At 42.8% G+C, this 25,341-nt stretch overlaps 1 protein-coding gene across 2 annotated transcripts in view; it reads right to left on the minus strand.

Moving 5' to 3' along the window:
* The window catches only part of EPB41L4A (erythrocyte membrane protein band 4.1 like 4A), a 412,465-nt gene that overhangs the window by 95,116 nt on the left and 292,008 nt on the right, over window positions 1-25,341 (minus strand). For both annotated transcript variants that reach the window (XM_040343429.1, XM_040343421.1), the window contains 3 exons: window positions 19,646-19,723; window positions 16,854-16,975; window positions 12,836-12,926 (listed from right to left, as the gene is read on the minus strand). In XM_040343429.1, the coding sequence (XP_040199363.1) occupies window positions 12,836-12,926; window positions 16,854-16,975; window positions 19,646-19,723 (291 nt within the window). The remainder of the gene's footprint in view (window positions 1-12,835; window positions 12,927-16,853; window positions 16,976-19,645; window positions 19,724-25,341) is intronic.

The raw sequence follows: 25,341 nt of genomic DNA on the forward strand, positions 1-25,341 counted from the left end.
TTTTTACTGCCATTTCCAAAGGTTTGAAAATTACAGTTTTAAGTACACAATTCAGTATTTAGGTTACAAACAAGTACAATATGCAACTAGCCATGAGATTTAAGGTAGATATTAAGGTAAAAAACATATTTCTTATTTTATTTTTGCTATAGTAAGTAAGTAGCTCAGGAACAGGACTCTGGAAGGGAAGACATTAGAATGAAAAGGCAAACACACATGAAATTAACTCTCACAGTGCCACTGCCAGCAGTGTGCAGCAGCACGTGTGATGATGACACCTCACTGACATGACACGTCCCCTCCTGAGTGACAGTGATGGTGTCTCTCCATGACAGGTGGTGCCTTTAGTCCACTCCAGTCCAAACAGCACTGACAGTCCAGCTCCTGGCTTGCCTTGCTCCCTGCCTGCACACTAGGCTCTGGCGGCTCCGCTCAGTTCTCTTGAATTATGACATCACATGACATGCTCTAGCGCCGCCCTCACCAGAGCTGACACACTGTAGCAGGTGCTTTGATGGCCGCGGCCGACTTTGCATCATAACTGCACAAATGAAGTTCCAAGCCTAGTGTCACAGACATATTTTCTACTGGCAACCTTTTCCTGTAACTGGCATTTACTGATCAGAGAAAAGTGACCGTTTTCTTTACTGGCTGCCAGTAAAAAAACTGACGGTTGGCAACACTGTTCCCCACCAGAAAGCAAACACGTGCTGTGTACAGCTGTCTATAGAAGTCAACAGTTATACACAGCTATAAACATTTATACGCAAGTACCTGCACAACCACATACGCATGTGCATGTTTATGCAGGTACTTGTGTATACATGTGTATAGCCATTGACTTTTATGGGCAGCTGTATGCAGCGCCTGTGGGCTCCCTGGTGGGGAAATACACCAGTAATTACACTATACAACTAGATATGACCATGTGCACGAGCCCTAATAGTTTTTCAGCTATTCTGTAACAGATCACAAACTATAGACATCATTTTGTCTTCTATTATGCCATGTCTATGCCATTCTTTTTCTTGGCAATGCATTTAGCTTACTTCAGTACCAGCAAGTCTTGACCATAACTAGGTCATCTATTGTATATAAAAGATGCTTGGCATAGATTCACTAAGGCACAGGTGTCAAACACAAGGCCCGCTGGTATAAGGTGGACCCACTTGAGTCCACCTTATGAGTAGGTGGACTGAGTAGTGGGTCCACCTTATCTGGTAAGGGTACCATATTCATATGTTGTTGTAACTATTGGAGGATCGCATTCCTGAATATCCCATTGGGGCCTGTAGCGGAGGAGTATATCCGTATATATATCACATGGACTAATTTCCCTCCCCATACTCATAGATCGATTGATCATTTGAGGATTGTACCCCGGAATAAGGTTTTGATTGAGTTGGGGTGATTGGAACAGATTCATATCATCATCACAATATATGGACTAATCATTCATTTAATTGGGGATTGGTTTTTCTATTAATTCACTATAATAATAATTAATTGATTGCATATTGGTTCCACATAAGATTGTCATTTGGATGATTTGTGATACATATTCATTTGGTTTAAGACATTTTTGAATCTATATGTGTGTATTGTATATAGCACTTTAAACGGTATTTTGTACACCAAGGATTGTATGAGGAGTGCTCCGGCAGGCCTGCTAGTGCGGTTGGAGCGATCCATTACAGTTGTGGTTTTATTCACTAATCCACACATTATGGTCACTGTTAATTTTGAATAATTATCACTCAGACCTTCCGATTATATTATCAGAAGGCTTATAGCTGACCCTCCATAATAGGTGGGTCGGTATTGGCGCTACACTTTAATTTTATATTTTTATTTGTATCTTGTACTGTGAATTAGGCGCATAGATACGACAGCGCATCCGTGGACTTACGCTGGCGTATCATTAGATACGTCGGCGTAAGTCTTTGTGAATCCGGGCCCAGGAGTTTATCATGAACATCTTTATCACATTTTACAGGAAAAGGCCGATCTACACCCAGTACTAAGCAGCTAATTACAGAACACATGTGTATGCTGAGGATTTAGCAGTCATTCCTAATCTGTCATTACACAAGAGGATCTGATAACTGAATAATCAGACTGCGAAAGATCCTCCATGCACTCAGCATGCATATCCACTATGAGGAAAGTGTCAGGCAATCTCCCCATTACTGCCAGTAAAGTAGTACCATGTGGTGCCAAGTTATCTCTAATCATCTCTGTTTTATCAGCAGAGATGAAGAGAAAATTTGACAACAAAAAAAATCTTAACCCATCTGTTCAGCTGCAGCCCTGGTGCTTGCCTCTGTATACCATCAATCACATAACATACACAGAGTGACTAATGCACCACTGGCCAGATTGTAAGACAATATTTTTCTATAACCGCTGATAGTTCCGAATATGCAAAGATATCGCTAATATAAGGTTTTCCTGGTCGTCCTACGGCGGCACACAATGGGTTAAGCTCCCTTCTAACCCCTAAGGAAGAAAGAACTTAAACAAGCAGTGAGACAAGTTAAATTGATTAATTAAGCGCAGTGAATCCACCTGCCTTGAGCCTATAAACCGCCCCCAAGAACACACACACACGTATTTTTTTCTTTCTTCTTACCTGAAAGTACAGATGAAGAAGGCGTGAGGCAAGTGCTCACACCCGGTGCTTCTGGGTTCCTGAGCTAAGGGGCGGCCGTATACCGGGTGCTATCCTCGGTCCCTCAGCCTGCACCCCAACATCCCCCGGCCCGGCAAGAACGTGATCCGGAAAGGCCGCCATCTAATCCCCCGTCCTACGACGGTTAGATCAGTGTTTCTCAACTCCAGTCCTCGGGGCGCACCAACAGGTCATGTTTTCAGGATTTCCCTCAGATCAAACTGCTGTGGTAATTACTAAGGCAGTGAAACTGATAAAATCACCTGTGCACAATAATGGAAAGCCTGAAAACATGACCTGTTGGTGCGCCCCGAGGACTGGAGTTGAGAAACACTGGGTTAGATGGATGCCGGGGGTGTTTGCGCTCCATTGGCCGGAAGTCGCCGCAAGGAGCCGCGCAGATGGATGACGCACTTCCGGGACTCCGGAATTCGCATCTACGACCGAAGGGACGGTGAGCGCCGGTAACGGCTCCAATTCATTATGTCTTTACTGCAAAATGTATGATGGGCTGATCGCATTACTTTGCTGTATATACGGCCGGGTCTGAACTCTGGGGGAATCCCAGGGCGGCCGCGTCACTTCCGGTCCAGGGCTACAGGTTATTTCTGACCGGCAGGGGTCTGCTATGGCTGCCCTCAGCCTAGGCAGCAGATTCCTTGGCCGGTCAGAGGTGAGAGCATGTTCCCTATGTTATGTTTATATACATATATTTATAGTGCTGTTACTCAGGTGGGGGTTTTTCTCTTTCTCCCAGATGGCTCCCTCTGGAAAAGCCAGGAGAAAATCCAAGCACAATGTATGCAATAAATGTGAACAGCCCCTACCGGAAACATATTCAAATGACACCTGTGCATCCTGTTTGAATCCACCTGATAATGCCAGTTCATTCCTGTCATGGTTTAAAGGGGAAATGTCTAGCACATTTAAAGAAATGAAAGACTCTCTGGTATCCAAAAAGAGGAAGCGTAGTACCAGAGATATATCCCCAGCCGCATCTAGCTCCTCATCTGGGGAATGTAGTTCCTCATCATCCGATCAGGAAATAGCATTTGAGGACCTGGATGACGACTTATACTTATTGCCTAAGGATAAAATTCCTAAGTTGCTGTCGGCGGTAAAGGACACTATAGAATCTTCCAAAGATGTATCCGCTAGACCGAAAAAGGATCAATTGTATTATTTTCCTCAGATCCCAGATATGAGATTTCCTTTCCACCCCATTCTAAGTGACTGGTTTAAAAAGGACTGGACCAACCCTGACAAGAAATCCGATGCGGGGACCCGCTTTAAATCTTCTTATAGGTTGGATTCTAAAGTGTCATCCGAGTGGGAAAATCCACCTAAACTTGATCTGGCGGCTGCTCGGATGGTCAAGAAGTCTCTGTTTCCCTCAGACGAATCCTCCAAATTGTCTGACCCCTTGGAACGAAAGGCAGATGGCTTAGCCAAAAAAAGTTATCTAGCTGCAGCCTCCACCGCCAAAATTGCGGCTTCTTCAGTTCCGGTAGCAAGAGCCCTAAGGGTCTGGCTGAGTCAATTGTCTCTGGATATAGAAGACGGGGTCCCTAGGGACTCTTTGTTGAAGGGAGTTGACATGATGAAGTCTGCCGCAGAATTTTTATGTGACGCTCCTGTGGACGTTCTAAAATTTTCGTCCAGATCCCTCGCCTTATCCAATGCGACCAGGAGGGCGCTTTGGATAAAGCAGTGGATGGGTGACTTATCTTCAAAGTTCAGTTTTGTTAACATGCCTTTTCACCCTTCATCCATGTTTGGCCCTCATCTGAAGGGTATTCTCAAGTCTTACAATGAAGAAAAAGACGCTACCTTTCCCTTGGAGAAGAAGAGGTCTAGTAAGCCGTTCTATGGAAGATCCAGATACTCCCCAAAAAGGAACTATTCCTTTCGGGGCAGAAGGCCATATTATAGGAAAAGGCAAGATCCAGCGGCAGCCAAGAAGCAGCCCTTCAACAAACCCAAAGAAGCCTGACGCCATCAGCGCCTCTCCTCCAGTGGGAGGCAGGCTGAGGTTTTTTTCTCAGGTCTGGCAAAAGACGTCATCAGACTCCTGGGTGACGGACATCGTCACAAGAGGGTACTCTCTGGAGCTGAATTCTTTTCCTCCACAGAAATTCATGCTCAACAAACCCTCCAACCCAGTAGTTCTAGAGTTGGTGGAAGAGTTCATAAAAAAGCACGCTCTAGAAAAAGTTCCAGATCAGGAGAGGTTCCAAGGTCTCTACTCCCCGATATTTCCAGTGCCCAAGACCTCAGGAGGATGGAGGCTAGTAATAGACCTCTCTTACCTAAATCAATTCTTTGCAAAGCGCAAATTCAGAATGGAGTCAATTCGGTCTGCCATTGCAAACATAGAAGAGGGAGACTTCCTGTCGTCAGTCGATCTTCAGGACGCATACTTGCACATCCCTATTCTAAAATCACACAGGAAATATCTACGGATCGCTCTTCTCTTCAATCACCAGATTCTCCATTTTCAATTCACTTGCCTACCATTCGGCATTACCTCGGCACCTCGAGTCTTTACAAAAGTGGTAGTGATCCTGACTGCAGCTCTGCGCCTACAGGGGATATGTGTAACACCCTACCTAGACGACTGGCTAGTCAGAGCCCCCTCAGAAGTTTTGTTAAGGCATCATCTTCACAAAACCCTTCAAATACTGGACTCTCACGGTTTTATTGTGAACATAAAGAAGTCTTCTCTGATCCCTACTCCAATCATTCCCTACCTTGGGTTCACAATAGACACCCTTCAGATGAGGTTGTTCCTTTCACATCAGAGGGCTTCCAATATTCAACAGACAGTGCAGGATCTTCTACAAACCAATCACTGCTCAGTAAGGAAGGCGATGAGGGTCCTAGGTATGATGACATCATCCCTGGAAGCTGTTCCATGGGCCGGGGCCCATTTCAGGATACTTCAGGACTGCATTTTGTCCCAGTGGAACAGGAGCCAAGACTCTTTGGAGAAGCCTATCAATATTTCTCCTGTAGTGAAGAAGGATCTGCTTTGGTGGATGCATCCTCAACGCTTCCTGTGGGGCAGATCCCTCAGGACTCCGATTCAGACGGTCCTCACCTCGGATGCCTCAGGCTTAGCCTGGGGTGCTCATGTGGGGGACCTTTGGGTACAAGAAGCCTGGTCTCGGAAGGAGCTTCTAATGTCGTCCAACTTGAAAGAGCTTACGGCAATCAGGAAGGCGCTCATCCATTTCAGGTCCGAAGTTCTCCACAAGGCGGTTCAAGTTCAGTCAGACAACTTAGCCACAGTTTTGTACCTGAACAAACAGGGGGGAACACGAAGCCCCTCAATGCAGAGGGAGTGTGCCCGCATCATGCTCTGGGCAGAGGAAAATCTTTTTTCCCTGACGGCCGTTCACATCAGAGGTGTGGACAATGTGAGAGCGGATTGGCTCAGCAGGAATTCGGTCCTGCCGGGAGAGTGGGAACTGAACCCTTTAGTTTTCAGGAAGATCACCTCCATGTGGGGGTTGCCCGAATTGGATGCAATGGCGAACTTCCAGAACAAGAAACTTCCACAGTTCTGCTCTCTATCCAGTGTGGGGAACCCACTGGCGATAGACGCCCTGTCGATAAGCTGGAGGAGGCTTTTCATCTATATCTTTCCTCCGATTCCAGTGATCCCGAAAGTACTGCAGAAAATTCGGGACGAGAAGGTGAGAGCAGTAGCAATCCTACCATTTTGGCCCAGGAGGGCATGGTTTCCGCTAGCCTTGAATATGGCAAAGAGTCAGGTCTGGAAACTACCCATCCAGAAAAACCTTCTTCTCCAATCGGGGATGCTGCATCCAAACCTCGAGAAACTCCAGCTTGCGGCATGGAATTTGAACACAGAACCTTGACGGCTCAAGGCCTATCTCAGGAGGTTATAGCTACCCTTTTGGCCTCTAGGAAGCCTGCTACCCTGAAAGTCTACAGTAGAGTGTGGTCCCTATACTTGGCCTGGTGCGCCAGGAGCTCATCTTCTCCTGAACAGGTAGCATCTCTGTTGCAATTTTTACAAGAGGGCTTCCAAAAGGGGCTGAAACCGAACACTCTGAGGGTCCAGCTGACCGCCATTAATTCCTACATAAACGGAACATTTTCGAAAACACCTCTCGTCAGCAGGTTTTTCAGAGCCATTAAGAAGATACGACCATCCTTCCATAAGCCGCTACCAGCCTGGAGCTTGCCTTTAGTGCTGAAGAGGCTAACGTCACCTCCCTTCGAGCCTCTGGAGAGTTCATCCTTAAGGTTCCTCACTTTCAAATGTATCTTTCTGGTAGCAATTACATCCGCCAGAAGAATAAGTGAGCTTCAGGCCCTGTCATCCAAAGAACCCTATCTCAGGTTGCTTCCGGATGCGGTTGTCCTAAGAACTATGCCGGGTTTCCTTCCCAAGGTCTCCACCTCCTCGAATATTAATCAAGAAATTGTCTTGCCTGTATTTAAGGATGGTTCTGAAGATGATCTGCACCTCCTGGATGTAAAAAGAACCATCTCTGCTTACCTACAGAGAACCTCAGAATTCAGACAGTCTGAGGCACTGTTCCTACAGTTCCAAGGGCCAAACAAGGGGAAAAAAGCAAGTAAATCTTTACTGGCAAGATGGATTAGGGACACCATCAAGCACTGTTACCTTTTAGAAGGCAAAGATTCCCCTCTTCTCTTGAGAGCTCACTCTACAAGATCTACAGCTGCGTCCTGGGCTGAGAAGTATCATGTTCCAATGGACCAAATCTGTAAGGCGGCGATGTGGGCTTCACCGAACACCTTCATAAAGCACTACAGAATCGATGTAGTATCGTCCGAGGGATCGGCCTTTGGCTCAAGAGTGCTTCAGGCGGCCTTAAACCATTGATATCCCTCCCTTTCTTTTTGCACTGCTTTGCAATTCCCATTGTGTGCCGCCGTAGGACGACCAGGAATAGGAAAATTTATTCTTACCTGAAATTTTCTTTTCCTGTAGTCCGTAGGCGGCACAGGTTTTCCCTCCCATTAAAGTTACTCTATTGCTGCATAAAATACGTGTGTGTTCTTGGGGGCGGTTTATAGGCTCAAGGCAGGTGGATTCACTGCGCTTAATTAATCAATTTAACTTGTCTCACTGCTTGTTTAAGTTCTTTCTTCCTTAGGGGTTAGAAGGGAGCTTAACCCATTGTGTGCCGCCTACGGACTACAGGAAAAGAAAATTTCAGGTAAGAATAAATTTTCCTATTATCTCTTCTTCCTTCTTGTACAAAATGACCGCTTTGAAGATGCAAGTCTGATTTAGAAACGTGATATTTTCATTCATGACACTTACTGGAAATACCACGCATCTGCTACAAAAAACTTTTTGGGCCAGATCCACAGCCAGCGGGCTTAACTTAAATCTTCCTATTTAAGTTACACCGCCGCAAAATTTCTACCTAAGTGCCCGATCCACAAAGCACTTACCTAGAAATTTTCGGCTGTGTAACTTAATTCTGTCCGGCGCAAGGCGTGCCCAATCTAATGGGGCGAGTCCCATTTAAATTAGGCGCACTCCCGCGCCGGACGTACTGCGCATGCTCCCGACGCGATTTTCCCGACGTGCTTTGCGCGAAGTTACGTTACGCCGAGTTTTGTGAATCGCGCCGGGTAAAAAAAGTTGCGTCGGGGGAAAAAAAGAGATGCGGCGGGAAAAAAAAAAATGTAAAAAAAAATTGACAGCGTCGCCGGAAAGAAGGGTCTACTTTTACATGGTGTACTAACTTTACACTTTGTAAAAGTAGCCCTAATTTTGCGTTTGCAAACTAACAACTTACGGAGACTTCACGAAGGGAAACCACTTCGTGGATCTCCGTAAGTGCTAATTTGCATACCCGACGCGGAATTTCGACGAGAAATGCCCCCAGCGGCGGCCGAGGTACTGCATCCTAAGATCCGACAGTGTAAAACTATTACACCTGCCGGATCTTAGGAATGTCTATGCGTAACTGATTCTGTGAATCAGTCGCATAGATAGAAACAGGGATACGACGGCGTATCAGTAGATATGCCGGCGTATCCCTTTTGTGGATCTGGCCCTTTATTCTTCTCACTTTCTACCGTCTTGTTCCTTTTGTTCCTTGGCTTATTATGTGACTGCACACTTCTTCCACTGTTTATCACAATATCATACAATCTAGGCCCTTCACCTGCGTGATTCCTATTGCGTGCAACTGCTGTTGGTTGTGCTTTGTTTATAATGCTTATGATAGTTAGAGACTATTCTGAATGGTGTTTCTGAGGATAATGAGCATGTGAAAGTGATTACACGGTACAAGCGACTATTCTTTTCAGTTAGTAGGATGCAGCAAGTTCTGATGTCGCCTGCCTTCTATCAGACAATAAGTACTGCCAGGAGGGACTAGTAATGAATCTCATTGCTCTCAGCTTCTGTCCTATGTCTCTTCTCATAATAGGCAAATCTGAGACGGCTGTGTAATAATAACATTCTAACGCATTTTATTCCACCATAGAAATTTCCCTTTCTAGAAAGTGAATGTATTTTGAACAAATCCACCCAAGGCTTTGTGTATGGTATACGTTATTATTAATCCTACAACTGTCTTGATTCCTCTGTCTGCAAATGTCAAAGTACAATATGAAGGACTTTCATCACCGTGTAAGGAATAACATGCAAGCCTAAATTAGATGTCTTTTTCTTTCCTATCTTTGTGTGGGCTCATATTATATTGCTTTCAATTCATCTTTATTACTCATTTTTATGGGAAGGAAAGGAAAGCTACTGTGGTCTGGAATATCCCTTTTATATTGAAGACAAATTGTCCATTGTTTTATGATTATTCCTTAAAACGAAGGAGCATGGAAAGCATATGCAGAATATGATATGATATTGGCATATATGGTACATGGGCATGATATTGGTATATATGCAAGTTGTGTTTACATTCTTGAACCTGGAAACTGAAGTTTGTTACCATTTTTTAATAAATGGGTTATTGCCAATGCCTAGTAGGAGAAAGATGGCACAGAGATCACTTTTTAGTGACAGACTGATAGACCGTTTTCATCGGACAAACCGATCGTGTGTGGGCCCCATCGGTTTGTTTTCCATCGGTGAAAAAAAATAGAACATGTTTTAAATATTTCCTATGGATAAAAAAAACGATAGAAAAAAACGGTCGTCTGTGTGGAAGTCCATCGGTCAAAAATCCATGCATGCTTAGAATCAAGTTGACGCATGCTCGGAAGCATTGAACTTCATTTTTCTCAGCACGTCGTAGTGTTTTACGTCACTGCGTTGGACACAATCAGATTTTTGACTGATGGTGTGTAGGCAAGACTGATGAAAGTCAGCTTCATTGGATATCCAACAAAAAAATCCATCAGATTAGATTCCATCAGATATCCGATCGTGTGTACAGGGCTTTAGAAGGGAAATCGAAGGAAAAGGTAAGTGAACCAACAATGCACTAGCTTAAAGGAACCTATTTAGAAAATAAAAGACGAACCTTTACAACCCCTTTAATCTGGTAGTGCCAGAAGCAGTATACATTTGCCCAACTCTTTTTTTATACTGGATTGCTACTAGTAACTATCTCGGCCAGTACATCTGATAGCATATTTATAGTACAGAGAACTGGCGATCTTGTCCATGGCAGCCTGGCAGCTTATATATTGATTAGGAAACAATTAATGGTGAGAAGAGGGGGGGGGTGCATTATTTACAGCTCTGCGTTGTTGGAATAGGGGGTACTGATGGGAGTTTGGCCTTGTACACACAGTCAGATTTTCTGCAAAGTGTCGGATTTTGGGCAAAGGGCGTTGGCCAGGAACTTGTCTTGCATACAAACGGCACACAATTGTCAGCCAACAAACACAAACGCAGTGACGTACTATGTGAAATTTCAGATCTTGAGCACCACCCTTTGGGCACCTTCTGCTAATGTTGTGTTTGGTGAGCATTGATTCCGAGCATGCATGTTTGAACTTTGGACTTTTGTCTGACTTGTGTGCACACGATTGGAAAAAGACCATTGTCCGTGGAAAATTTATCGCCTGCCATCCAACATTTCTCCGCAGAAAATCTGACAACAATTGTCTGATGGAATGTACAAACGGTCAGATTTTTGGCCAACAGGATGTCATCACACAATTCCCATCGGAAAATCTGCATAAAACAGTTTCATTTCTGGCAGGTGCCGAAAATGTAACACTCCCATTGGTTGTGCTCTAAACGAAACTGTCAAACCATCCAATGGCTGGTGTCGTAACTGATCACACATGCAGCATCATGGCAGTTGTAGATTAAACAAAGGCAAAGATGGCAGCTTCCTTGGCTGAAAACGATAGGGGGGGTTTGCTTCCACTTTCAGTTTCATAATCTAAACCTTTGGTTTACCTGTAATGCAGGCACCTCCAGGTGCGGACTGACAACTCATGGGGCCCCCGGGCAATAGAAGACTATGGGGCCCCCAGGCTTACAGATGGCCACCATGCCAGGAGGCAGGGCAGTTAAAATCTCTGGATTTTCACATCAAAAGCATGTCGGTTTCAGACATATCAGGGACAGATGTAAAAAAAAACACAGATTTTTACATACTGTCCCTGGTTTTATTGAGCCTGGCAAACCTGATGGGGCCCCCTAGTGGCATGGGGCCCTCGGGCAGTGCCCGAGAGCCCCAATGGTCAGTCCGCCCCTGGGCACCTCCTAGATACAGAACCTAGTTTATGATAAATTTACTTGAAATAAAATATTCTTATTATCTTCCCTATGCACGTTATGATAGGATAACTTGCAATATGATAACTGGTAAGTCTTTGGCAAGTTGCCCCATTTTAGTCACATACATGTTCCTTAGAATCCTCTCGCACAAAGATATTCGGACATATGGTGACAATACGTCTACTAAAAACATCGGGCCTGATTCAGATACCTGAGCGTATCTGTCCGGCCGACGTAACGTATCCTTACACTTTGGGCGCAAGTTCCGTATTCAGAAAGAACTTGCGCCCTAAGTTACGGCGGCGTAACGTATGTGGGCCGGCGTAAGCCCGCCTAATTCAAATGGGGATGTGGGGGGCGTTTTATTTAAATTTTGCTTGACCCCGCGTATTTGACGTTTTTTTTTAACGGCTCATGCGCCGTCCGTGAAAACATCCCAGTGCGCATGCTCGCAAAACGTCATTGCTTTCGACGTGACTGTAAATTACGTCCAGCCGTATTCGCAAACGACTTACGCAAACGACGTAAAATTTCAAAACTCGTGCGGGAACGACGGCCATACTTAACATTAGCTACGCCTCATATAGCAGGGGTAACTATACGCTGGAAAAAGCCGAACGCAAACGACGTAAAACAAAAAAGCGCCGGGCGGTCGTCCGTTTCTGAATCGGCGTAAATACTCATTTGCATATCCTTGCGTAAAAATACGGAAGCGCCACCTAGCGGCCAGCCTGAAATTGCAGCCTAAGATCCGACGGTGTAAGACACTTACACCTGTCGGATCTTAGGGATATCTATGCGTAACTGATTCTCTGAATCAGGCGCATAGATATGACCGAACGCACTCAGAGATACGACGGTGTATCAGGAGATACGCCGTCGTATCTCTTTCTGAATCCGGCCCATAGTCTACAACCTGCTAAGAAATTATGTTTTGTGGATTAGCTATGCTGATCTATCATGTTATTATATTGCACTGAAAAAATAAAGATTATAGAAGAAAATAAGTAAAATTTTAATTTGTCTGATTACTGCATTTGCCTTAATAAATAAGCCTGTATATGTTAAGCTAAACTTGTGGTCACAGGCAGCCACAGCTTGGGCAATAGAAAAGCCACGTCCTTCAAATTACTTTCACAAGCATGCTAACATATTAAAGCTTTTGTCAGATTTTATGGGGTTTACATATGCTTTCATGAAACTGTGGAGATGCAAAATCATTTTAAAAGTACAGGTGTAAATCATGATTTACTATATGCACACATTTCTATGGATAATCTGGAGCAGAATGAAAGAAGGCATTCATGGTCCCTCTGATTGGCTCTGATTCACACTTACAACACATAATGGCAACTCAGCAAATCAACACCTGCAGCTTTTGATATTCTCATAAGCAGGTGAACCACTAATTCATCTGATGATTCCCTGGCTCTCACAACTGAACTTACCTTTTTATTGGGGATGGGGCAATGATTTTTGTGGTGCCTTCATTTTCTCCATTTTGCAAGCTTGTTGATATCGGCTCTAAATTATTTGAGGCTGTAAATGAAATAAAAACACATTTTGATGGTAGTTTCTTTGTTGTCATGCATTTCAAAGGAATACTAATGTTATATTACATCTATTCCAGCATGTGCACATTGTCTACTGAAATCAGCAATGCAAAATCCAAAATGCCCCTTGGGGCTATAAGCACAAGACAGAGATGAGCAGGTTCCTTTGAAGTAGTTTGCTCTCTGCTGATATAGCTGTATTGTCAAGCTGGTGTGATTTCTGGAATATTGTGTTGGGTTAGTGAGAAGAATATGCTGAAGTCAGCAGTGACTGAAGATTGTTTTGCAGAATTTCATTCTTTGGAAGTTCCATTCACTATCAAAGCTCAAAGCCATTTTATTCTGGATCCCTGAAAGAACTAGATTCTCTTTCTAGATGTGCTCTCACTATACACAATGGCCCAGATTCTGAAAGGGCTTACGACGGCACAACGCAATGTGCGCCGTCGTAAGTCCTAATCTGGCCTGTCGTATCTATGCGACTGATTCTTAGAATCAGTTACGCATAGATAACCATTAGATCCGACAGGCGTAAGGCTCTTACGCTGTCGGATCTTAAATGCAATTTTTTTTTTCGCCGCTAGGTGTCGCCTCCGTTTTTTTCCCGATCAAATATGCAAATTAGCAAAATATGCGAATTCCCGAACGTACCTGCGGTCGACGCAGTGAAGATACGACGTTTACGTTAGATTTGCGATGCGTAAAGTTGCCCCTGCTATATGAGGGGCAACCAATGTTAAGTATGGCCGTCGTTCCCGCGTCAAAATTAAAAAATTTACGTTGTTTGCGTAAGTCGTCCGTGAACGTCATTTACGTTCACGTCGAAACCAATGACGTCCTTGCGACATCATTTAGCGCAATGCACGTCGGAAAATTTTAGGGACGGCGCATGCGCAATACGTTCGGCGTGGGAACGCGCCTAATTTAAATGATCCACGCCCCCTACCCGGATCATTTGAATTAGGCGGGCTTGCGCCAGGGGATTTACACTACACCGCCGTAACTTTACAGGCAAGTGCTTTGTGAATCAAGCACTTGCCCGTAAAACTTGCGGCGGCGTAAAGTAAATGAGATACGTTACGCCGCCGCAGAGATGCGGCGATCTACGAGAATCTGCCCCAATGAGACTTGGGCTAAGAACTGGAGGATGTGCTGAGGGAGCATGTTTGGTTTACACATATGTTGCTTAGTCAAATACAAGTTGATGTTCAAAAAATCAAATGAATGTCAATAAAGTTACAATGTAAAAAAGCATTCCTCACTGTGGATTACATATTTTAACTGCAGGCAAATACACAGTTGGGAGTTGAAATACACATCTATAAACTGTCTTGGGTGAATTGATGTCTTGATGAAACTTTTGTCATTCACAGGACTACTGGGTATTGAGGACACAGGGTAGGGTTTGACAAATTTGCTTGGAATCTAGGAGCCAGCAAAAAAAGTTAGGAGCCAGAAAATGCGCCCCGTCCCGACGAGCTTGCGCACAGAAGCGAACACATACGTGAGTAGCGCCCGCATATGTAAACGGTATTCAAACCACACATGAGGTATCGCCGCGATCGTTAGAGCGAGAGCAATAATTCTAGCTCTAGACCTCCTCTGTAACTCAAAACATGCAACCTGTAGATTTTTTCAAACGTCGCCTATGGAGATTGCGCAAATACGGCGTGACAGAAAGTATTGCAACGATTGCCATTTTATTCTCTAGGGTGTTAGAATAAAAAATATATATAATGTTTGGGGGTTCTAATTAGAGGGAAGGAGATGTCAGTGAAAATAGTGAAAAATTACACACATTAGAATTGCTGTTTAACTTGTAATGCCAACGGCCACCACCAGATGGTGCCAGCTCACAGAAGCTTCCGAAGAGCTTGGGACGTCACAAGGCCGCAAAGCTGCAGGCCTCAATTACTGGCCAGCGCAGACCCGCTACGATCGTGCTGCGGGGGAAGTGGGGGCGCACGGAGACACAGGATCCTGTGCTTCTGTGCACCCCCACCTCCCCCGCCGCGTGATCGAGGCGGGCCCGGTGGCCGGTAATTGAGGCCGTGGCTTTGCGGCCTTATAGGCCGCAAAGCTGCGGCCTCAATTACCGGCGGGTGCCAGGTCACAATTTCTTGGCGCCAATGCGACCTGGCGCCCGGATATTGTCGACCCCTGACACAGGGTAATCACAACTGTCAAAGAACAGGGCAGTGCCTATATTTCTCTCATAGCAGCTTTCCTTTAATTTATACAAGATGACCATAGCTCAGATAAAATTGAACTCCAGGAATTAGACACAATCTATATTTGGGGTGGGAGCCCCCCATGCACTGCAAGGGTTCAATGCTTGTTTAGTCTAGGGGTCCAGGGATGGGATGTAATACTCTTATTCCTGGCTCAGACCAGCTCCCTCAAACCATGTGGACACTCCAGCGCTGTTGTTTCCCTACTAAACTCTACACTGAGTTAAAGTTGCATGCTAGTCTCCCCAACATACAATACAGGGCTAATGACACGCTGGGGGTCCGCCCACACACAAGACCTTCGAATAGAAAAGAACAGCAATGTAGCCTGCCAGACTGAGGGGAAGGGTAAGTTATACACCCAGGGCTGGTGCAAGGTTTTTCGACACCCTAGGCCAAGGGTGTTAAACTCAATTTCATTGTATGCCACATCAGCATTATGATTGCCCTCAAAAGGGCCAGTTGTATCTGTAAGATTAGATGTCCAGCGCTTTCCCTCCCCTTACATTAGATGTCAAGAACCACCCCACCATCAGAAGTTGAGTCTCCCACTCTCTGTTACATCACAGTACAACCCCCTTTCCTTATGCTGCTGCCTGGAAGAAGCTGGATGCATTGCTTGAAAGCAGAAAGTAAGGGTCTGGAAGAGGAGCAGAGGAGGGCTGGAGCTCACTGGCAGCTGTAGAAGAGGTGCAAGGGCCACATGAAATGGCCTGGGGGGCCGGATTCATCCCGCGGGCCTTGTGTTTGACACCTGTGCACTAGGTGAAACCTAATGTTGTCACCCCATTGTCTCTGCCCCTGAATTCACCCCCTTTGCCCTGCCCTTGTAACATATGTTACCTACCTGACAATTACACTGACTTTTTTCCCCTTTTTTAAAAATAAATAATCAATTCCCTTTGTTCTTAGCTGCATAAGAGCTGGATGAGGAGAAACAGCAGCACACTGAGCTTCCCAGTAAAAAGCTGTGTGTGTGTGTGTGTGTAAAGGGGGGGGGGCAGCATGTGCAAATAGAAGTCTGATCATTGGAGGAGAGCACATTAAGTTCCCAGCACAACTAGAAAACTGACCAGGATGTGTTCTCCTACTTAGCATGGTCAGTTTTAAATAAGAAAGAGAGGGCTTGGCAGGAACACCAGGGATTTCACAAGCAATACAAAGAGAACTAGATACTTTCCCATTCAAGTGCATGGTACCACAGGCACATATCTGGAATATGAAATGTTGGGTTTACATATTCTTTAAGGTAACAAACCTAAGCCTTTAGAATCACTTTGAAACTGGAATTGGCAGCTGATAAGAAAACTTGCCCCGCATAGCAAGCATCACTCAGCAGGGGAAGGAGCAAGGAGTGTCCGCGGGGAACCCGAGAAGAGGAGGATCAGGACTGCTCTGTGCAAAACCATTGCACAGAGCAGGTAAGTATACCATGTTTTTTTTACCTTTAAAATGACTTTAAGAGCAGGTAACCATAACAGTTGTCTGTTATTTGCATATAGGCGCCTGCTATTTTATGTAATTGACAACTCCTTATGGCAAATAATGCTGCAGGTTTACAAATCTGTTTACAATCTTTTATCTGCAGATGTAAATGTTATCATTTTTGAAAATGTCTCCAAAAACTGGTACGATTTTACTACTATAAAAGGATGCAATGTATAAAAAGGGTGATTTTGTACCTGGCTGCTGAGTAAGTGCTGATCTCTTGGGATAGGTTTTGCTCCGGTTCCTCTCTACTCTTTGGTCAGGCCTCGGAAGTTGGATGGACAGATCTCTGCTCATTTGTGAAGCCGTCCTACCACTAAACAAAAGGCAAAAAAAACGACAACACTTTTTAAAAACATCTTGGCAAATTACAAAAAAAAAAAAAAAAATTTTTAGACCCATTCTTTACAACTTAAAGGGGTTGTAAAGTTTCGCTTTTTTATTTTTCAGAAAACTGGAATCAAAGTTGAGTGTTTTTCCTTAGTGAGCAGTCAGAATGCAGCATTTCCATATAATAAATGGTGAAACGTGTTTGGTTGCTACTGGTGACAACTCCACTTATGCTCTTATTTTCTTATTTAAGCTAGTGCATTGTTAGTTCACTTACCTTTTCCTTCGATTTCTCTTTTTAAATGTTTTTTTATTTTCTGAATTTCTCACTTCCGGTTTCTCCTCAGTAAGCTTGCCCCCATCACCCGAGCGGTGGTTAGTCAGCCAGAACAGCTTACTGAACAGCTTACTGAGGAGGAACAGGAAGTGAGAAATTCGGGTAAAGAAAACAAAGAAAAACATTTAGAAGGGAAATCGAAGGAAAAGGTAAGTGAACCAATAATGCACTAGCTTAAAGGAACCTATTTAGAAAATAAAAAACGAAAAGTATTCATACCCATTGAGATTTTCCTCATTTTGTCATGTTACAACCAAAAACGTAAATGTATTTTATTGGGATTTTATGTGATAGACCAACACAAAGTGGCACATAATTGTGAAGTGGAAGGAAAATGATAAATGGTTTTCCAAATAAATATGTGAAAAGTGTGGAGTGCATTTGTATTCAGCCCCCCTGAGTCAATACTTTGTAGAACCACTCTTCGCTGCAATTACAGTTCCAAGTATTTTTTGGGGATGTCTCTGCCAGCTTTGTACATCTAAAGAGTGATATTTTTGCCCATTCTTCTTTGCAAAATAGCTCAAACTCTGTCAGATTGAATGGAGAGTGTCTGTAAACAACAATTTTCAAGTCTTGCCACAGATTCTCAATTGGATTTTGGTCTGGACTTTGACTGGGCCATTCTAAAGCCTCGTACACACGATCGGACTTCAAACAAACTTTTCCTTGGATTTTTGTCCGAATGGAGTTGGCCGGGCACACCTATAGCATACACACGCTCGGACTTTTCTGCAAACTTTCCTAAAACTTTTCCAACATCACGTGGTTTTTCTGCTCTTTTCTGCTCTTTACCGCCACCCTTTGGTCAACTTCTGCTATTGTTGGTTGATTTTAACATTGGTTCTGGGCATGTGTATTTGCACTTTGTACAAAAGTCCGATGGCTTGCTGTACACACGGTCGGACTAGGCACCACCGGACTTTTGTTGCCGAAAAGTTTGTCCGTACACATTGTAGCAAAGTGTAATTTCTTCAGTGTTGTCACATGAAAAGATATAATAAAATATTTATAAAAATGTGAGGGGTGTACTAATGTTTCCAAGTGCTCCCATAGCCAGATTTAGTGGACAAACATCATCACCACAATATTAGGACTCCACTTACCAACTCAGGCAGGCCATAGATGACTCAATTTTCTTTCATTCCACCATGAATTCAAAGAAAGAAAATTGCTTGATTCCTTCATCAACACAGTCAGTGTTGATGGGAGAATGCCTCCTAAAGCTGTACTGTGTTGTGCCGGAGGGGAGCCTTCTCGGCTGATGGAACACAATGATTACGGCTAACAGCTATAGCTGCTGGCAGTAATTGAATCCTGAAATCTGGCAGGCTTGTTTTACCCAAGTCGATTAATTTATGGACTTGGGTACAATCAGCCTGCCCATATATGGATCGAATCCCATCCGGTCCCTGCTGAACCGGCCAAATTTCGATCCATGTGTGGCTTTACCTGCGTCTCCTCCCTCCTGATCTTCAGCAGCCAATTGGATCACTTCCCCTCTCGGACAATCTTGTCTCAGAACCCACTTTCTGAGCAAGAATTGGCTGGGAGGAGAAGTAGGAAGGCAATAGCAAAAATTTATTTGCTATTGTCACAAAAGTGGGTGGTCTCGGTGCGCAGTGCTCTGTCCCCGGAGCCCACCCTTTTTTAAGCCAATTAAAGCCTGAGGCTCTAATCATGTACTTCTAAAAAAAAAAATGTTATTGGAATCCATGCATCCGGCGCCCTGCATGTAAATTAGGGGCCGGGTGAATGGAGGGGTGGCGCCCCTGAGCCCCTGTATGGACGGGCCGTCGCTGCTAGGGAAAGGTGTATGGGGTTGCTGCTTTTGTATTTATTCATCCAACATTCTCTTAATTATTAGTTTGTCTACCCAATTTTTACACGTTGATAATGCAATAAAAGTTATGATTTTATATGTATTTTCATGCATCTTTTTCCTTTCCTTAGGTATAAACACAAATGTAAGAAGTTTCTTTGTCAAAATACTTAGCTAGCCTGAGCCTCCTTTCCACACCCACTTCTATCTCATAATGTGTCTATAATTATTATAGATACAATTACTGGTCAGCCATGATCATTATAATTAGGTTAATGTGTTGTCCAAACATAACACTGAATATGACAAAAAACATTTACACAATGCAGATCCATTTTGCTTGGCTGAATTCCCATCTGAGGTCAGACGTTGTGAGAGGCTACACTGAGCACTAGACATGATATCACAATGAGTCACTATCGACGAACAAAGTCCAACCTATTATATAAATACATGCTTTAATAAGCCACAGATAAATGCTTGTTCATTCGACCCACCTGTACCTATGCCGGGATCCCAGAGAGCCAAGCTTAGTCAGCTTCCTCGATAAAGTACTTGAATCATTTTCTGGGATCCTTAAATATGTAAGAAATATACATTAATATGTTTATAAAACAGTTAATAGCTATCAAGAAGAAGCATTTTTAAGCATGCATGTATTGAATATTAAAAGACAAAATTTAGTATATTTTTCAAATATAGTAAGCTTGTAGAAGGTTTACAGAATGCAAATATATAGCTTAAACCCCATACTAGCACATTATGTGAAACTTACCTGCAAACGAAGCCCTCGTCGTCACTGCTGGAGGCCGCATCCATGTTCCCCCGTCTTCCTTCACGGGTCTGCGGACTCAGCTGTGTAATTGGTCGGAGTCGCGTAAGGTCACATGCATGGGAGCCGCCGGTCATGGCACAGGGTTCTGAAGAATTGGCACGGGTGGCCGTTCCTTCCGAGCGCATGCGCAGATGACGTCATCGGCTGCATATACAGTATATATCTCCTAAATGGTGCACGTTTAGGAGATATTTACAGCACCTATGGGTAAGCCTTATTATAGGCTTACCTATAGGTACAAACAATACATGGATGTTTACTTCCTCTTTAATACTTTTGTTAAAATAATAATATATACATCTACCTTAATACCTAGTGCAGTAAATTGTGGCGCTAATGTAATTAGCATAAATAATACATAAAAATCACCTAGTGATAAGTGAATAAATCACTGGGTGATGTTTATGTATCATTTATGATAATTATAATTACATTAGCGCCACAATTTACTGCACTAGGTATTAGGGTAGATGTTTATTACCAGGGGTTGACAAATTTGCTTGGAATCTAGGAGCCAGCTAAAAAAGTTAGGAGCCAGAAAATGCGCCCCGTCCCGACGAGCTTGCGCGCAGAAGCTAACACATACGTGAGCAGCGCCCGCATATGTAAATGGTGTTCAAACCACACATATAAGGTATCGCCGCGATTGGTAGAGCGAGAGCAATAATTCTAGCCCTAGACCTCCTCTGTAACTCAAAACATGCAACCTGTAGAATTTTTTAAACAACGCCTATGGAGATTTTAAAGGGTAAAAGTTTGTCGCCATTCCACGAGCGGACGTAATTTTGAAGCGTGACATGTTGGGTATCAATTTACTCGGTGTAACATTATCTTTCATAATATTAAAAAAAATGGGGATAACTTTACTGTGGTCTTATTTTTTAATTTAAAAAAGTGTCATTTTTTCCCAAAAAAGTGCGCTTGTAAGACCTGTGCGCAAATACGGCGTGACAGAAAGTATTGCAACGATCGCCATTTTATTCTCTAGGGTGTTAGGATAAAAAATATATATAATGTTTGGGGGTTCTAATTAGAGGGAAGAAGATGGCAGTGAAAATAGTGAAAAATTACATTAGAATTGCTGTTTAACTTGTAATGCTTAACTTGTAATACCAACGGCCACCACCAGATGGCGCCAGCTTACACATCTGGTGGTAAAAACTTGTAATACCAACGGCTCACCACCAGATGGCGCCATCTCACAAAAAAAAAAGCCAAGACGCCAAGACCCTATTTCTAGTCGCCATGGCGACCTGGCGACCGGGATTTGTCGAGCCCTGTTTATTACTATCTGTTTTTTTTTAAAGTGGCAGCTTAATCGAATTTATATCAATATTTTGTTTACATCAATTCACTTTGGCGCAGTGGTGGTATCTATAGTGTAGGTGGACGTAGTTCTTGGACCCCATGTTTTTTTTTAAAAGAATAATATAGCATAAAATTGTCACAAAAGCCTTTTTTTTATTTAATGTTTTAAAAAAATTACCTTTTCATTTCAATCTGAAGCTTGTGTAATTTTTTTAAATAGTAAAAAAAATCAATGCAATATGGCAATCTGGAGGTGTTCTGTACACAGTTGGTGCACAGAACATTTACAGAAATGTTATTTCCTGCTTGTGTGTTTGCAAACCGGGCTTTATTTACAAAAGAGTACAAAATCTGTTGCAGCTCTGCATAGAAACCAATCGGTTTGAGGCCTCATGCACACTTGACATTTTTGGACGTTTTAACAGCAGCTGTTTTTGGCAGTAGACTGCAAGTGCACTTGGAAGTGCAGTCACTGTAGATCTGATGGGAAGATCTGAAATGAGGGGGAAGCTCTGCTGATTTTATCATCCAATCATGTGCAAGCTAAATTGCTGTTTTTTTTTATATTCCTTGCATGTCCCCCTCAGATCTACAGCGATTGCACTTTCAAGTGTACTTTCAAGTGTACTTGTAGTGCAAAGTTTAGTAAATAACCCCCATAGGCTGTTATCAGTAGTTTTGGGCAATGGCGTTTTTGAGCAGTAAAAAAAAAAAAAAATAGTGGGTTCCGAGAGACATTTTTCAGCTGTAAAAACGTTCTAACGCTGATAAAGTCGATAAACGCTCAAAAACTTCGCTCACCCGCCTTTAACGTTTTTGATCCATTGAAAAAATACACTAATGCGGAAAAATGCTGAAAAACGCGAAAGGCATCTAAAAAAAGTTGAAAAACTCACTGCAAAACTACTGCCGTTTTTATAATGTTATTTTAACGTTCAGTGTGCCTAATTGTCAAAGCTTAATTGAACAAGCTGGAGTTGGTTACCATGCACAGCTTCAACAGATTTTGCACTCTCCAGTTTTAGTAGATCAACCCTACTGGTTTTTAGCAGATATTTGCACTAAGACACAAGTTAAGGTATCACATACCCTGCAATAGGAATTTCATTTTTGGTGAGATACTCTCTAAGTATTATTTATTATTAAAGGGATGCAGACACTGCAGTTTTCCTTATTAGAACACTAAATGTGCATCAGGTGGTTATAATTAGTGCACATCCTCCCATTCAGGAATCAACAAAAGTGGAGTAACATTTTAAATGTATTGTTTAACCACTTAACTACCGGCCGACGTCAATTAACGGCGACAAGATAGCTCCATTGTTTTGACAGGACGTCATATGACGTCATATGACGTCCTCGCCTTTTAGAGCCTCCCGCGATTGCCCAGTAACTGAGCAGGACCATGGATCTCTGTGTGTAAACACAGAGATCCATGTCCTGTTAGGAAGAGGAGACTGATGCTGTGTCCCTTGTACATAGGGACACAGATCGGTCACCTTCCCCAGTCAGTCCCCTCCCCCCACAGTAAGAATTACTCCCATGGTACACATTTAACCCCTTCCTCGCCTCCTAGTGTTAACCCCTTCCCTGCCAGTTACATTTCTACAGTAATCAGTGCATATTTATAGCACTGTTCGCTGTATAAATGTGAATGGTCTCAAAAATGTGTCAAAAGTGTCCGCCATAATGTCGAAGTCCCAATAAAAATCGCAGATCGCCTCCATTACTAGTAAAAAAAAAAAATAATTAAAAAAAAAAAATTATGTCCCCTATTTTGTAGGCGCTATAACTTTTGCGCAAACCAGTCACTGTAGGCTTATTGCGTTTTTTTTTTTGTTTTTTTTTTACCAAAAATATATATTTCACTGATGGAAAACCTCTAACTTACAATACCTTTTGTCTCACATTTCCAGACCTCAATATTTCCAAAATGGACTACGAAATTATACTTAACTCTGCAATAAACTCTAACCCTCCTCTGATTTGGAGTAGGCCCAAAACCCCATTTGAGAAATGATGTGTCAATGAGAACCCCCAACGTCATCTTATTTCAAAAACATATTCACTTTTATTTTCTGATACGGTACTCGAGAAGGATAAAAATATCCTGCATTGGGAGAGAGATCTTGATATACATCTCTCTGCTAATGACTGGCATCATATTCTCGATAATATTCATAAAGGTTCCATGAATGTCCTTATTCAGGAAAATGGATATAAACTTTTCTCCAGGTGGTATAGGACACCCTATATCATTCATAAATTCAACCCTACCACTCCTCCCACATGTTGGCGCTGCAAATCCTCTTTAGGGACCCTCTTACATATTTGGTGGGACTGCCCTGCTATACAACCCTTTTGGAAAGATGTCCACCGTATTATCCCTCTTATTACCTCTCACTCTCCAGATTTCTCCGCTGCCCAGTTGCTGCTTCACCACACCTCATTACCCCACCACATATACAGAAATACAATAGTTTTACAACTGATTAATGCAGCCAAACTCTGCATCCCGACACACTGGAGAGACACTTCCCCTCCTAGCATTTTGGAATGGCTCCGAAGAGTTGGACGGATTGCTGAAATAGAGGATCTGATCTTTCAATCATTGGATTCCCCTGTTAAATTTCATGATAAATGGAATTGCTGGACAAGCTTTACCAAATCTGCTGAGTTTCAAAACCTGACTCACCATTCTAGTATTAATTGATCTGGTTTCGTATACAATTAAATGTTATCTTTTGATACAAATGATACAAACCTGTTTTTTTTTTTTTTTTTTCCTTTTAGACTCTCCCCCTTTTATTAATGTTATTCATTTTTGATTAGTTATTCTCTACTAGAATATACTGTCATATCCTTCAGTCTGACCCTGATGGACCTTTTTAACTGTGTCCACTGATGTGATTATATGATACATGTTTCATTGATTTCTGCTGCTTTTTGGTTGTTATTGAACTATTCAATTTCATCTACTGTTTGATGTGTTATGTTTTCATGTGTATATTGCTTCATTATATGATTCTTTTCTGAAATACCAATAAAATATTTAAACAAAAAATATATATATAGAATACGTATCGGCCTAAACTGAGAAAAAAAATGTTTTTTTAAAAAAAAAATGGGATATTTATTATAGCAAAAAGTAAAAAATATTGTGTATTTTTTTTTTTTTTTCAAAATTGACGCTCTTTTTTTGTTCATAGCACAAAAAATAAAAACCGCACAGGCGATCAAATACCATCAAAATAAATCTCTATTTGTGGGGAAAAAAAGGACGTATTTTGTTTGGGAGCCACGTCGCAGGACCGCTTAATTGTCAGTTAAAGCGACGCAGTGCAGGAAGCTCAAATTTCGCCTGGGCAGGAAGGGGGTATATGTGCCCAGTAAGCAAGTGGTTAAATGCAAGCAGTGCAAGTGCTTGAATTTTACTTGGCATTTACCTCTTGCAGTCGACTGTAAAGCAGAGTTTAGGTTGGAGGAGGGAACAGCCACACAAAGAGCCAATCAGTTGTGCTGCAGTTGAAGGGCCATTATGATAGGCATGGAAAGGAGTAATCCATCAGTGTGATATGTGCACTTTGTCTCTTGGGAAGAAATATTACGCATGGCAAGACTTCTTCTTTAACATCTAGGTTTGCAAGGGGCTGGTTATGCCCACATTGAGGAACTGTGTTAAGGTTAGGTTAAAATGTAAGCCTTATGCCGCATACACACCATCACTTTATGTGATGAAAAAAAAAGACATTTTCTGTGAAGTAAAAAACAACGTTTTTGAAACTTCAATTTTCAAAGACGAAGTTGCCTACACACCATCGTTTTTCTCACAATGTTCTAGCAAAGCGAGGTTACGTTCACCACGTTTTTCCATTGAAGCTCGCTTCATAAGTAGCTTCTGGGCATGCGCGGATGAAAAAACGTCGTTTTAAACGACGTTTTTGCTACACACGGTCAATTTCTGTGAAGTAAAAGTTGACGTTTTGAAAAACGACACATAAAATTGAAGCATGCTTCAATTTTTTTTGGTCGTTTTTTAGAAGACATAAA

This window comes from Rana temporaria, chromosome 1 (assembly GCF_905171775.1).
Source record: "Rana temporaria chromosome 1, aRanTem1.1, whole genome shotgun sequence".
In the NCBI taxonomy this organism is placed as follows: domain Eukaryota; kingdom Metazoa; phylum Chordata; class Amphibia; order Anura; family Ranidae; genus Rana; species Rana temporaria.